This window comes from Falco biarmicus, chromosome 5, assembly GCF_023638135.1.
Source record: "Falco biarmicus isolate bFalBia1 chromosome 5, bFalBia1.pri, whole genome shotgun sequence".
Taxonomy (NCBI): Eukaryota; Metazoa; Chordata; class Aves; order Falconiformes; family Falconidae; genus Falco; species Falco biarmicus.
Window position 1 is genome coordinate 54833220 of NC_079292.1, and position 16174 is coordinate 54849393.

A 16174-nucleotide genomic window follows, 5' to 3' on the forward strand; every position below is an offset into this window, starting at 1 on the left:
TTCAGGAATGTCAATTGTCACTCCCAGCACTGTCTTAGGGCTTTTACTGTATTCTTTTCTTCATCCAGCTTGATTATGCACATAGGCACATCCACACCACTGTGCCTCATCACTGGTTCTGGTAGAGGAAGTGCACTACAGATTCCCAGTGTACAGCCTGCTTTATTGGTATGTTGGTTCAGGGCATTTTTACATTGCTACAATAGCATCCCAGCTAGAGGCATGCCAGCCCAACAGTACAGGTAGAAAATCGTGCTGCAAATCTAAATCATAGCACTGATACAATAATCTGTGAGGAGAGAAGACTAAAGAGACTGTGCTTGTCATTCCTCTATTACTCATGAATCTCTTGTACAAATACTTCTCAAGCTTCATTCCTAAAGCATCTTTCTCCCCTCTGCACCAGCACCTAGTTTTGACATTTCAGACATTTTTTTCTTCCAAAGTGGAACTCATACCATTTCTAAGTGACTACAGGTTTTCAGACCCTCCTTTTACCCTAGTTCAAATTTCCTCTCTTCTTCTGTATTCTTTCATAACATCATCCTCCACCTCCCCAGCAGTGGCTGGGACTCTTCACAGCTCAGAATGGAGTCACCACATCGATTCTTCCTGATTGTTGGGCCCAGTCACAGAGATCAGCCCTAAGATTGCAGTGGCAAAAACCTAGTTTCTTGTCTTCACCAGTCAAACAATACATTGCTTGCTTTATTTAACAATAAAATTAAAAAAAAAAGAGGGGGTTGGGGGTGGGTAATGAACAACATCAAATCCAATATAAAGTCAGTTCTGGAGGAGCATAAAAATACCTTGTGCTCTCTCAGACTTTGACTTTGTGGTTAATCTTATTATTCAATACCCAGTGATGTTTCAAATTCTCTGGTCTTGCTTTGCATACTGCTTTCACCCATGAATTCCTCTAGATAAGTCTGAGAAAGGAGTTATCAGTTAGTGCAGCTGACTGCAGTAAAGTTGGCAAAGAATTAGATTAAAGTCACTTTTAAAGGAAAATGTAGGGTGGGTCAGACCCACAAACAAGAAAAATATCTATGTATGTCTGGTGGTGAAACAGGGACATGTGTGGGTCAGGGAAGGGAACAGAGCAACCTAGTGACAATGCAGAGGTGAGGGGGGGGGAGGTGAAAGCAAAAGAAAGAAGTTCAAATATAGCAACTTCAAAAATAGTTGCCCTTGTAAAATAACAGATTAAAGCAGAGATCCAATTGGTGGAAGAAGCTGCCATCACATGCAGTTACTGCCAGAGCAATGCACACAGTAGGGCTGTGCAGCCTCTTTGCAAGCTGGATTGCTATGTGCAAACTGCTCTGTGCCACTTCTGCACAGAGCAGAAAACCGAAAACCTTAAGCAGCACAGCATTGCCCCAGACAGATGGCATTTCAGGGGTCCCACATCTTCCATAGCCAGACCTACATGTGCATGCTGGGACCACACTGCCTTTCTGCTGACCCAGGCGTTATGGATACACCAGGCCTGTGGGCCACTCCAGGATGAGACCATCACATGTGGAAAGATTCCAGCCACCACGAACAAACCAGGTGTCTTCTGGGCCTGCCAAATATGTAAGCATTATGGACTCAGTGCAGCTTCTCCACCCAAAAGGTAACACTAAAGCTTTGAAACTTGCTTGGGACACATTTGGCAGGCTATTAGGTTCAAGTCAGTCACACTGCTAGGTTGTCTCTCAAACTTGATCAGAGAATAATGTCTGCAGTGGAATCACTGAGCTTCACCAGTCAGAGACAAAAGCTCCTTGCACAGCCCTCGTATTAGTAGGTGTGGTATCAGATGAATACAGTATATCTATTGCAATTGAGCTATGCGATCTTAGCTACAGCGCATTCAACTTTTGCTTGCATGCATGTAGAGGATGGAGATCATCTGTTTATCTCAGTATCAAATCATGCCATGTATTCCATCCTGGGAAGTCAGCTTCATTGGGGCAAAAGGCACCTACTGAATAATCCCAGGCAAGCAGAAAACAGAAATTAGTGAGGCACAAAGACGCCAGTTAGTACACTCATGTTAATATCATTAGCAGTGTAGATGTTCATTCAGAGGGAGAAAATTAACTGATGAAAAAGAACTTGAGAGAAGAAGTGGCAGCTGAGTACTGAGGAGTTTGAAATCTACTTTTTTTGCACATGAAGCAGGTAGTTAACAAATCACGAAACACTGAGAAATTCAGAAGATATAGTTTGGTGGAGGAGCAATTCTATTTTTCATCCATTTTCACTAAAAAAGGCAGCTCAGAGCCTCCTGTCTTCAGAACACTAATAGTAGCCAACCTGCTTCAGCACCTTGTATGTGGATACCAGCCACTGGGCAGTAGGGTGAGATGCTGCACACGTCTGACAAACCTCCCAAAGACTTCACTGGGGCCAGAATATTCATTCAAGTAATTAGAAAATACTAGTCATCGCATTAGTGCAACTTCTTAGGCACCCCTGTAGGCAGGGAGGCAAAGCAAAAAGCAGGGCACTTGAGGCAGGGCAGCTGGGGCATCCCAGCACCATCCCAGAGGTGGGAAATAATGTCTTCCTTTGGCTTACTGCAGAAAGCTGCCTCCCATCTGCAAGTGCATGATAGCGCAGGAAGGAAAATCGTATCATTCCCTTGTGAGTACTAGTGCACTGGAACAGGTAGACCCAAGCAAGCCTTCTGGACCACCAAGACTCAGGAGAAGCCTGACCTTGAGTAGCCAAAGGCCTGGGAGAAGCAGAGCTCCTTTCCAACAGGTGAAGTGAAAATGTCTCTGAAAATACAACCTGCCAAATATTTATCAGACATATATATGTATATGTAACTTCAAATGTCACAGTCACTAGGCAGAAGCAGTGAAGGGGGGGGAGGTGCGGGGGGCAGGCTGTTGTTTAGGCTTTTTTAATCTTGTAGATCTCATCCTCCCGTTTCCTTTCCACTAGTAATTCAGCCCTGATCATTCAGATGAAGGAGTCCAGCTCTCACCTCTTAGGCTGCCAAATCCTGGTGGCAGGGCCATAGTCTTTTATTTGATTCCAGAGTGCCAAGTACATTTATGGCACCATATAAATAATACATAAAAATATTCATTGCTTGCCTCTCCACTGACTTAAAGTGATGTGAGAAGCAGGACAATCCTTTGCTCCCCCTCTCCCTTTCCTCTTATGTAACTCTGTGAAGATGGCTTTTTCCAGACGGCCAAGCAATTAGCATGGAAGCGACCAAACTTGCCCAGAGCCTCCAAAGGGTCAGCTCCAAGAGCTAGTTAAAAGGAAGATTAAAAGGAAGGGTCAGTGGTGGCCAAGGCCTGGGAAAAGCCAGGATGGCGCAGCAAGGGGAATGCAAAAGCTGCAAGCCAAGAATTGTGCCACAGTCCCATCGCTGACATCTCTCCTTCAGTGACTCCCATCCATGCTGCCAGCAAAGCCCTAGGGATTGCATCTCTCCTTTTCCAGCAAGGATTAATTAAGCCTATGGTCTGACTCATGAGTATCCCCTTCCCTTGTATCTTACCTGCTTAAGTTCCCAACTAAACTGACTTTTAACTGGCACTAATCTTGAAGAGTCCCATTACAAGTTTTTAACTGCCATTAAATCCCTCCAAATCAACAGAAAAGAGAGAATCCTGAGAGTCAAGGCTAAAGCATATCACAGCCTCCTCACCACTATGCAGCACTGAGCTTAAAAAAAGAGGGTGAATGACAAAGAAACTAGGACTGAAGTGGAGGGAGAAAAAGCATGCTTGAAAACCCACTGACTTTAAACATTTATAGCCTTAAAACTACTGAATCACTTTTTAGCACACAGACGCAGAGGTTTGTTCCAAGAATCTCAGAAAGCACAAAAATTGTGCCAATCCAAAGAGTGCAGAATGACTAAATATACAATAAATGTACCCAATTACAACTGCAAAAAATTATCTGAGATCATATTTATGTACACAATAAAATGTAAGTCACCAGTTAGATCTATTACTAACATACGATATGCTGTAGCTGTTTTAATAGCTATTTGTTAATATGAAGACTTTAGCATAATATATAATTACACAGATATGTACTGCACTATGTAGTATTTGTAAATAGTTCATACTATACTAACATAATTTACAAAGAGGTCCAGAGAAATCATCAGATTATAAGGCATAAAATTTCAGATTATCAGGGCTCTGAGTTTTCCACACTTCACTATGAATTAATGTTTGTTATATTAAACACCAGTTAGTAGTACTAAGTTTATATATAAAGGTCATATTTAAGCAAAAAACCTGAACACAGTTCAATTTATTTACAGGAGGATGTCCCCCCAGAGAAGAACAGTGGAAAGAAATTTAATTCCACCCCACGACATAAGGTTTGGGGGTTTGGGGACTTCCTTATTTTTTTTGTTGTTTGGTCAAGGAAGGTACACCAGACTACACATTTTGGAAAAGGTTGTGATTTATCACAAGAAGACAGAGTTGGAAGTAGCATGGTCTAACTTCTGTCTAGCTAGCTCATATCTCCACAAAGGTCTCCTGACATTAAACATCACACTGCTGATGAAAGGACTGCATATTTTCTGCTTCTGGACATGACCATATAAAACTTATTTTGTACCATGAAGAAACATGTGGAAGGACCACAAATATCTGTTGACAGTAAATGCACAGTCCCGTGGAAGGTCTGTACTGCCTCCAAGCCATCCAGTTAGAAAATCTTCCCCTTACAGATCTTACAAGGTACAAGACTGACCCTGTTGTTTTTCCCTTGGAAAATCTGTAGCTGACAGATACGCTCTGAATTTTTCCTGGACTTCTCCAAAACAGATATTTGTTGTACAAAAGCTGCAAGCTCAGAAAAGCATTTAACTTCTATTATGCCCATTGACTTTAATGTTGCCACTCATGAGTGCAAAGTTAAGCACATGCTTAAGTGTTCTGCATATCTGGGATCCTTGTATAATTTAAATTTAATGTGCCGCACAGTGCAATGTGGGAAATAATAATTCATTTTTCAGTTTCATGGCCAAGCATCTATTACTGCAGAAACACAGCAGATACTTTTCTGCAGGTTTTTCAGTGAAACTTTTGCTTCATATCAACCTGAAATGTTTCATTCACCTCAGAATAACATGTGCTGTTTTGTCTTCCAGTTATCTCCTTCTGTCCCCTTCCTTTGTTACAGAAAAAAATCTTTATTTTCCTTTTTTTTTTTTTAATGTAGGTCAATTTTATGAGTAGCGCCTTTAGAAAATGAAAAGTCAAAAAAAAATAATACATGTCAGAAATATCAAACCAAGTATTTTGTTTCAAGTAAATTAAAAGGAGCTACTTTGGCAAATACCAGAATTTCCTTCTGCCTTCTTGCCCTCTCCTCACATTCCTTTACATTAAAAATATTGGCCAGTTTTAACTCCAAAACTTAATTTTTTTGGAAAAAAAAGCGTATCTATTGAAAAAAAAAAAATAGCTGACCCCTGATGCATACAAACAGGACTTTTGTCTCAACATTTCATTAACATCTTAAAAAGCAAGTCAGTCAAATATGTGTGAAATTTCAGCAATCTGTATTAATTTGCAGGCATGCAGAAATCCATTTCTCTCCCTTTTATGTCAATTACAAAATTACCATTTTGATACTTTATTAGCTTCTTTGGCATTTCCAACTAATTTATAGGCATGGATACTATTTTTTTTATTATTATTAACCTACTGCATTCTAAATTATTTTATTTAAATGCCCTGCTGGCTGTCCACATTTGGTTTTATTCTATTACTACTGTACATGAATGGAAATTACATATAGCTATTAGATTATTTCACACATTAGTTCATTTTATATAATCTTTCCTGTATTTATTGCCTTCGTTAGTCTGAAATACCTCAGGCACTTGTTTCTTTAATGTGTCTGAAGCTCTCCTGTTAATGGAAATTGGATTATATCTCCTGATTACAGTCAGATGAAATCCAGACCCAGGAGTCGCATGCAGTATTCTGTGACAGGCCATCTTACCGGCAAGGTTTTCACAAGGGGCTGGGGCCATAGCAGCCCCCTACATGGACCCCAGACAGATGCAGCCCAGAGGCATGTGCAAGGATGCTCCAGCTGGGCTTGCCAGCGCTGCTGCCACCGAGCAGAGCTCCAGCCAGGGAGCTGACCCAGCCAGAATGGCTCTGCCCCCACAGGTCCACATCCAGCTGCTCCACTGCACAAGGTAGACCAGCAGAGACAGCAGGTGCTGGTTTGGCATCTGTGCAGGAGGAGAGCAGCTTGGCATGCTGCAAGCACAGGGAGCTGAAAGGGAGTTGTCAGAGCAGCTCTTTACCTGCAGGACTCACAAAGCCAACACTGCTCTCAGGAAGGAGCAGATCTCTCCTCCCTCAAACTGCCCACAGCTGCACCAGATTTAAGAGTCACAGCTTGACATATGATTTAGCAGCTGCAAGGGTTAACATGGGGGAATTAACAGGCATGGTGAGCTGGGTTCCTGTGTCAGCTCTGGCACCAATTTTGGGCCAGCTGAGCACAGAGGGGTGGCACTCAGCAGGGTGAGTATCACCTGGCTCAGAGAGAGAGTGACAGAGGTCACTAAGCTCAATACAGGGAGCCTCCAGCTGCCCTCAGTCCAACCTAGTACTCTGGCACAGAAGTATCCAACTCAGCCCAGCTCAGACAGCCCTGCTTAAGCATCCACACAGCACAGCAGGGATATGACATTAGTCACTGTCTTGCATGTTATTAGGGAGTAAGTACTGGGGCACAGCCAAGGCACCATCTAAGTCCTTAGACAGCTGGAGCATTTCAGCCCACTTTTCCAGAGAAGCAGCGGGTCAGCAGCTGGAGGCATCTCTTGGAACAGGTCTTTCAAGGTAAAGTCCAAGGAAGAGGGTCCAAGGAGACCCTCAGGGTGGCTCTCGCAGGGTGTAGCCAACCTGACCTTGACTAGCATTCCCCAGCCAGGCACGGTAATGGATTTTGTGAGTGCATCTGGCATTTTGGCTGCTGTACAGTGCCAGTGGGGACACCTTCCCCAGGTACTGTCATGCTACAAAGACATTTGCAAGCATATCTAGGTCTAGGCTAGTAGGAACAATATCACTCGAAATAACTAGCCCTTTGCCTACTGGCTTGGATTACATCCTCTGCCGACTCCTTGTGCTGGACACAGCTGCCCTTGACAGCTGAAGTAGCAAGGCCTGGAGGTTAATGTGCCTCACTTCTGCTGTGGACACCAGATCACACATTGGAGATAAAAGAGACTGGAAGCTATAGTTCGTCCTCTTGGCCACCTGGCATTGGTCAGTGACTGCCTCCCTTGAAAGTCTTAACCAGCTAATTTAAGTAGGCAGGAAAAGGGAGGTACAGCACAGCACACCTCCATCTGCCCTGGATGTGGCTGCTCCTTGCACCCCGGCCAAGTGGGGGATTGCGGGGGTGAGTGAGTTGCAAGCAGTATGTGGGTTTTGGAAGAGGGAAAAGAGGAGATTCAGAAGAGTGAATTCATCCCAAACAAGGGCATCTTGAAGCAGCATGACATATGCCTGAATGGCTGCTCCCAAATTCTGCAGGGCTCTCTGCACATTCAGAAAATGGAAATCCATGAGCCCAGTAGATCAAGCTTATTTACTCACATCTTTTGGATGGAGTTAGTCCCACCTGTCTTTATTCTCCAGCGGCAGCAGCTGGCCTTCAGTTTTTACCAGCCAATTTTCATCTGATTCCAAATGCTCTGGTAGATCATAATTTTACCCAAATGCTGTACTTGCACTAGCAGCTGTGTTTGAGGCACACCACAATGATGTGAGTACGTACTATGGCCTTTCTCTTCCCCAAGAAACAAAGCACATATGTGTTAGGACGGCAAAAGCAAACACAGGTATGTTGGCAAAGAAAAGTAGAAGAAAATTACTGCAATCCAATACACACCGGTGGCCCTACAGAGAAATTGATGAAAATGGGCCCAGAAACTTGTACCCAAAGGCTCTGTGAAGCTCCAGGAGTTACCGCTTTCAACTGATATTTCATGCACATATCTCTGCAGGTATGAAGAATATCTTGAAAAACGTGAGAATGAAAGCCTGGCTCTCTCCATGAGCCTAGGCACAGCCTGAAACAATAGATCACAGGTATGAACTATCCCATTTAGCTCAGACAGCTGAAAACCTAATGATGACAAACTAATGTTAACTTTGATAGGGCTGGCTGGTTTTGAACAGTGTCTTTCAGTCTGAGGGAGTCCACAGCTTTGAAGGAGTCTCCACAATAACCTCCACCTACCAGAAAAGCATCCTCCCCTCCACCCCCTCCTCAACACAGCACACTGAAAATATGGAGACAGCATGAAACAAATTGATGTTGAAATTAAAACAAATAACAGGAGTACTTTGCATGGTTTACATTATTCTGTGTCCTATTTCATTCCAGGAAAAAACAACTAAAGGGAAAAAAAAAACCTTTTAAAAATTAATCCACCACAGAATTTCTAGCCTGCTGCACAGGACACAGTATACACAGGGGGCCTGGCCACAATTTATTTCTGGACTGTTATGGGGGACACAAGAGGCAGTAACTATAACCAATTCAGCAGCAGCAAACTGACATTTGCAGTCCTCTTCTTGCTGCTATCCCCGATAGCAATGTACACGACCTATTGCTATTTGGTTGCCCTGCAATGGCATGATCCCTTAAGCAGCCTCAGTGATTGAGTAACAAATTCAACATGGGCAACCGAGACTGACAACACTTAATTCCTTGTGAGTAACCTTGCCACAAAACAAAAATAAAGCAGTATACAAAGCTTCAGACCCTCATGAACCAGACAGTGCTACCCTGTATGCATGAGAAATCTCCTCAAAATCTTCAGTGCCTAGATCTGAGTAAAAGGAAATGTTCTGCGAGGACAAAATGCAGTGCATGTAAACAAGGCAGTGAAACACATTCTGAACAGGAAACAATTCCTTGTGCTAAGCTTCCAAAGGCCTCAAAAAAATGAAAATATAACTTCAAATGCAAGCAATAGTAAATCCTCAAAGCCATGCTGATTTACCCCCATGGGCAGAACTTGTCCCCAGAATAAACTAACAGATCATATTTGCTAGCCTAATGGCCAGCATTCCCACACAGATAAATTATTTCATCCTGAAAAAACAGGTTACAGCCATTATACACATTGTCTCCAAAGCTCCGTTAATTCATTTCTTGCTGACAGTCAAGGTGTGCTTTGGGATCATGCAAGCAAGCACAGTTCAGTTCTGTTTCTAATTCATCCCCGAAATGCTTAAAGCATGTAAAAATGCAACTGAATACCAATTAAGCGCAGTTGTGCTATTTAAACTGGGGGCTAAAGCTATGGCATGACTGCAAAATGCTGAACTCTTTCCCAATAAACGAAAAGAGAGGGTAGAGCAGCCTCTTTGTGGAAAAGGCTGCTTTGGGGGGTTGGGTGGATCCATTACCTTTTTGTCGCTCAAGCCAGACACCTGGTCCACGTATTCCTCTTGGATCATGAAGGCAGCCAGGTTGGCAGTGTAGCTGGCCAGAAAGATGACAGCGAAGAAGGCCCACACTGACACCATGATCTTGCTAGTGGTACCCTTGGGATTCTGCACTGGCACAGAGTTGTTGAACACCAGCCCCCACAGCAACCAGATAGCTTTGCCAATGGTGAAAGAGGGACCTCCTGGCTCTAGAGTGATTGAGAAACATGATCCCACAGTAAGCATCTTAGAGTAAGTGGTCTGCATTTCTCTTCACATACGCATCTTGACTTCAGAGTTAAAAGCAGTACCTATTCCCACATTTGAGATGAATATCCACAGCTGTGCTTCCCTATGCTCATGACAATATATCTCAGCAAAGTGCAACCCAGAAAAATTATTTTTTTAAAACGTCCTCAGACTTCAATATTTATTTTGTCTCAAAGATTTCTGCTGAAACCTTATACAAAGGTGTTTTGGTTTTTGGTTTTTTTTTTTTTTAATCTGATTGGAGCATCTAAAAGCCCAAACATTCCACTTTGGTTCAAGTGTTGCCACCAAAAATAGTTTGCTCAAAGAAATTCTATCCTCATTTCTAGCTGTTCAACAGTGATGATGTCCTTGAACTCCCAGCATACACCTGTGCAAAAAAATGGCCTTCACTGTAGTTGTGCAGGTGTAAGGACGAGCACCATCTGAAATAACAGGGCTCTAACAAATACTTCTGCAAGAGGGTTTAATTACCCAGTCTGCTGAAGACACACAAGCCAGCGAAAATGACAACTCCCTCTCCCCATGTTCTGTGTCTAAGGTACATAACAGTGACATATATTCTGGTCTATCTTGGGAAAATCAGCAGTTCTGCCCCAGACAGTACAGAAGCAGATCCAATGTTTTAAAAGCTGCTATTTTCCTCTTATTCACTTTTCAGTGTGGAAGCTCACACATACCCCAAAAGTCATGTGTGCTCATGAAGCACTAGGCCTGAAAACTTGTGAAATCCTGCCTTGTCTCCCAGCAGTCTCATATCCCTGGCATATGCTTGTTCCATTAGTGGGAACCCAAATGAAAATTTGCTCAACTTGAGCACAAGAGCAGCTGTCAGGGAGACTGCAAATGCAATTACTCCAAGGATCCTGCTTCAGACACCAGGAAGACCCTCTTAGGATGAGAGCACTCTGGCACAGTTCAGGGGTCTGTCTCTTTTCCAATGGTGCCAGCCTGCTTTGCAACCTTTTGGGTTAGTATCTTGTGTTTTATCTCCTCCCTTGGGTATGCTGACTAGTGCCCAGTGCTGCTGCCTGTGGTTAAGGTTGGCTCCAGCTCCAGAGGAACAAAAGGGAAGAAAGTTTTGATGCTCCTCTCCAAGCCCCTGAGCAGCAAATATCATAGATCATCTGAAGGCACTGTGTTACTGTAAATACAACTGAAAGGTGCAAGGGCTCATTTTGCACTCTGGGAACTACACACCAAATTCAAAGCAGAATCATCATCTGGCAAAACTGGAGCCTTTAGATGCCAGGGAGACAAAGCTGCTATAAGAAACATGATTTGGCAGTCCTTGTCTTTTTACATTCTGGAGTGGTAGCTTTATATCCCTCTCTATCTAACATGCCCTAAGACACACAGGTGCAAGGCCTGCAAATCATCAGTGGGAAACGTAAGGTGTAAGGAAATTTTGAGAAGTTCCCTCCTAAAGCCTTCCTTTCTCCACTGATCACCCCATGTGCTTTCACAGTTACTTTGTCAGCCACAAACCAAGACAGCAATGAGAGCCTCTGATCCAAACCAGGGACCCAGAATCCTTCTGAGATCTCCAACTTGAGTGCCCCAACAACAGCGCAACGTCATTTAGGGGCCAGATTAGGGCATGCCCACCTGACCCTGGAGAGAAAAACTTGATATCCGTAAAGAGAAAATAGAGGGGTGGGAGGCAGGAGTATACTGTCGTAGACTAGTTCAAATGCAGCCAAAGTAACATTAGCCAGAGTGTTCATTACCAAACATTACCAAACAAGCATTGCAGTCTCTGCAGCAGATTTCTACATCTTCACATTACATCTGTCAGGGATAATATCTGCCTGATCATGCAGTACCGTTCATAATTGCTCAGAAATATTGATACTTGCAGCTGTAGTTCAGCTAAATTAATAACTGCACAACTGCACACCTGTACTAAGAACTGCTTCTAGTTCTACATCTGTATTAATATATCTCAAGGGACTCACAGGTTTAACAGTATTTACTTGTGTACACAGATGCATGTGGTTACAATCAGTCGCCATATAAAGGCCCTCCACAGCTCCATGTTAAGAGATAAGTTCTCCACTTCTCTGTATTTGTGGCTCTGCTGCGTTCTCATTAACACATATTTTTTTTTTTTTACTCTTCTCTAATTTGATAGCATAAATTTACTCAGAGTACTAGATCGGGGAGTGAGTGCATTTACCAATAACTGTGTCTCTCCCACTATCCTGAATGGACCAATAAACCCAGAAAGGTCTGAAGGGCTGATTCATCAGGAGATGAAGATAAGGAGATGATGGAAGGCTCGACTTGCTAACTTGCTAACTGTCATGACAATAAGAAAAAAAGGATGTCTCTTAGGCTGCTGTGCATCTTCTCTTTAACTCATTGGGCTGTCTTCTGAAGATTAGAACCACAACAATGTGTCCTCACTTGTTCCCATCTTTCCTGCTGCCCTTGCAAAACTTCCATCACCCACTACCAGGAAAATGAGCTTCCCACTTTCTCAGTCAGCCTTAGCAAGTCGAAGAGCCACGTGGGGGAGGGACATGCCCAGCTGACAGATGTGGAGTCTGGAGGACACAGCAGTGTGCAGGGAGGCCAGCAGAGTGGCTTGCTCTTTGGGAAGATGCATCACTGAAGGATGGATAGACAGCGCTGAGCGCTCTGATTGCCTCAGAGAGTGCAGCACTATAGGCACTGCCAGCACTGGCTACCAGGACCCATTTTCCCTCAGTGAGAAACGAGTGGGAGCTGGTGCATGCTTTAGAGATGAAAGGCGACACAGCTCCGTCTCCCAAGCCAAGCAAATTACCCATTATACACATTTGCTCTCTTCAGAGCCTTTTTTCTGCCTCCATCCCTGCTCTTTTTAGGCTGAACACAGACCTCAGAGCAGGCTAGACCCATATTGTGTTCAAGGCAAAGGAGACACCCTGACAAAGGAGCTCGGATTGGAAGCAAGAGAGGATCATAGCAAGGAGGGACTCCCCTTACCTCTGCCATCAGCAAGGCACCGATTATAGCCCACAGGGCTGAAGTACTCAAAGACGAAGACAGCCACCGCAGAGATGATAAGCAGCATCACAAACATCATCACCCATACATCAGCACTGAAAGGCTCTGGAGAGGAAAACAAAAGCATGGTGAAAGACCTGATACACCACCTCACACCTCCTTCACCTCCTTTGCTCTCCAGAACACCCCAGTGAGAGTGTGGGGCAAACTGGGCTGGGGAAAAATAGAGTTACAACAAAGCCTCCAGCCCCAGTCTGAAAAACATCTTGAATTGAGACAAATGTTTCTGTCTCTGTAATGACTGCATTCCTTCTTACTGTTATATTTCTGACACATGGCTCCATCTGGAACTAAATGTAGCCATTGTGGCATGCATTGATAAAATAAAATGCATTGATAAAATACTGTTCCCAGGAAGTCCTCCAGCACCATCTGGAGAGAGTGGGGAAAATCAAGCAGAACTGGCAGAGTTTCAGACAAGCATTCCACTTTCAAGATGCTATCGAGCCAAAGAGCATCTCCAAATTTCTGAGGTTCAGCCATAATGATAGTAGTTTTTTCAGCTATTCCTTTCCTGTAGCAATGGGAACGCTGGCTCATTCTAGAAACATTACTGTTCATGTTCTGTAAGTGTTTGATCTCTGCCAGGTTTTCTATTTCTCCAAGCCTGAACACATAAAGATGGGACTGAACAGATCAAAGAAGCTTAGAACTTTGCTCCAGACTATAGCCTGTTTTAAATTGCAATTTAAAATCTTGGAGTAAACTTTATCATTGCTTTTACATACCCCAGCAATATTGATGGACTTGGCCAAAGGCAAAAACTCCTGAAGAGTGAGTAGTCATGAAACTCCTACTTAAAGAGGTTTAGAAAATATTTTTTACCCATATAAAGTTATTTCTGTTTGTAAATATTCTCAGCGTACTGGCAAAGACCAGACAGTAATTATATAAAACATACACTGCATTTGCTGCATCATAAAACATTTCATGAAGCCAAATAGTAGATACTAGGAAGACATGGAAGTCTTAGGGAAATGCAGTATCATTTCTGCATTCTCTGATCATCCTCCACCACCAAAGGACATTAGAAATCACTTTACTGGAAGACAGTGTCAGCACAGAACCGATGGCTCTACTCTTCTTGAAAAGCTCTATTAGATCTCTAACTTCTACCAGTTGTTCTGTCAAGGGAAGGCAAGTTAATACCTTCTTTACAGAAAATTTCTCGCAAAGTGCAACAATTTATTGCTAATTGTTATTACTAAGTACTATGGCATACCAGCTACAAGGTTTGAATCATTTTTCTTCTGGCCTACACTCCTAAAACATGCTATTAGCTGAGTCACTGGGAAACCATGTGCTGCAGAGTAGATGACAACTCTAAGTGAACCCAGACTTTGCTGGGATTAGGCACACAATTGCTGAGGCATGCCTTGGACCTCCTAACAGTGCCTGTTAGCATTTACCTGGATTTTGCTTGCTTGGGATTTAGAACTAAAACATCAGAGTTTATTTTTATACCCCTGTCCCACAGGTACTCCCAAAAAGGAACTTTCAGGCTAAGAATCACGAGCAACCTTCACCTAATTTTTGATGAACACTAGGTGAAATGTTAATTTTAGATTAAAATGATACCTAAGAAGGCAGAAGGTGAGACAGTTCCATTGCTACGTGACACCATGACGCTGATTCCTGTCTCAATGAAGGGCACAGAGAAATCTACTACTTCTGAACGCTCCTCATTAATGGTGAGGGATCCTACAGCCATATAGGCCCGTTTGGTGACAACCTGGAGGAAGGAAAGGAAGAGATCACACACAGACCTGAGGCACCTCTCAAGCATCACAGCCAAACCCCTTCTCACTTTTCTGCCTTTCCATACAATCCTTTTATTCTTGTAATCCCATTCCCTATATTGTTTCTATCATCCCTCCTTTCTAATCTTTCATCAGGACACCTTCTTTCAGGAAATCAACAGACATTAATCTTCCCCTCAAAGCTGGTATGTGTATAAAAAATAAATCTGCAGAGGTCTTAGGATAAACACATCATCCATTGAGAAGACGTCTTATCTCATTTTTCTGTCCTTGCTTTCTCCTCCCTCTAACACTGCAAAGTCTTATTTCATTCTTTATGCACCTTATATATGATCTAAGCATAATACAGGTTGCAGCCTCTCTGGTGCATGGATATCACCCTCTTTCTTTGACTGTGAAGGCCAAATATGTGACACTATAGAGAATAATAATTAATCGTCACATAGGAAAGGTAGACAAGGTCAGAGTGTCAGAGCCGATTAATTCACCTGGTGCCCAGAAAGAATCCAGGTCAATCATTTCTATGGAGCCACCTCTGTCCCTGCCATGGAAGGTGACCCAATAATGACAGCAGACCAGACCTGACCCATGTCACCCAGCAGAGGGATGAAGCCCACCATGCCCCCCTTTGTTGCTGACCTCTCCAATCATTCCATTCCATGTCCCATTGATCTTTTTCCCATGCTTGCCATTAGTCACCAAGTAGAGGTCATAGGTGAACTTGACAGACTTTGAGATTTTCTTGAGGATGTCAATGCAGAACCCCTTGCAACATTTCTTCATGTAATCTGGCTCCTCATCAGTTTTGTTCCTGAACCATCACAACAACAAGGGGTTAAAACACTAGGGAAAACTCCCTTAATTCCCTTCTTGTGTCAATATGCCCTCCCCCTTACATAATCAGATGTGGAGAATTTAACTTGTGCAGTCTGTGCTGGAGGGTGAGGGGGCATACTACAATGATTTGCCGAAAGGAGCCGGTCATGAATGGACACAGGCTAGGTGGGGCAAAGAGAAGTGGCTTTTCTAGGAAGGATTATCAGGGTATGATGGTATTGGTCTAAGAGACTTTCTACATTCTGCTGTGAAGGGAAAGCCCAATAGGAGCAGAAAAACTCAGGGGTGCATACTCAGTCACTATGCGTTTCTGGCAAGGGACGGTGTTCCTCATGCATGTGCCACTTAGGGGGTCCACATTTTCCACAATGACGAACGGTGCCTCTTCCAAGGTCACGATACTCAGGTGATCATCCTCGCGTTCCTCAGAGTCGGGATACAGCTCAAAGCGGGGCCACACATAATACTTCATCTGCAACTTTTTTTCCTTCCATTTCCCCACCTGTGGAGACATAAACCACAGAATACAGACTTTTAGGTGCCCCATCCCTCTGCATTAACCACAGCTCACACAGGCCTGGGCAGGAGGACCACTCTGGAGTACCCAAGCTCATGGCTCAGTTAAATTAAGGACATTCCTGGGGAGAAGGCTCTGAGTAAGTGGGTTCAAACCAGAGGGATGTAGAGAACAAGAAAGATGTCTGGGTTGTCTCATCTCTGTGATACTTTCACCCTCTGGGAGAATGAGTGGATGACCAAGGGGGACACCACTACTATGGTCAAACAGACATGGTG

At 43.5% G+C, this 16174-nt stretch overlaps 1 protein-coding gene across 1 annotated transcript; it reads right to left on the minus strand.

Annotated features, from left to right (window-relative positions):
• Positions 1 to 9227: 9227 nt before the first annotated feature.
• On the minus strand, positions 9228 to 16121 carry LOC130150701 (glutamate receptor ionotropic, NMDA 2B-like). The gene is made up of 5 exons (XM_056341894.1): positions 15673 to 16121; positions 15182 to 15353; positions 14361 to 14514; positions 12702 to 12827; positions 9228 to 9667 (listed from the first exon to the last, which is right to left on the minus strand). Exons 1-5 carry the CDS (start codon positions 15924 to 15926, stop codon positions 9240 to 9242), a joined length of 1134 nt encoding a protein of 377 aa, XP_056197869.1. The 5' UTR covers positions 15927 to 16121; the 3' UTR covers positions 9228 to 9239.
• Between the last annotated feature and the right edge of the window lie 53 nt (positions 16122 to 16174).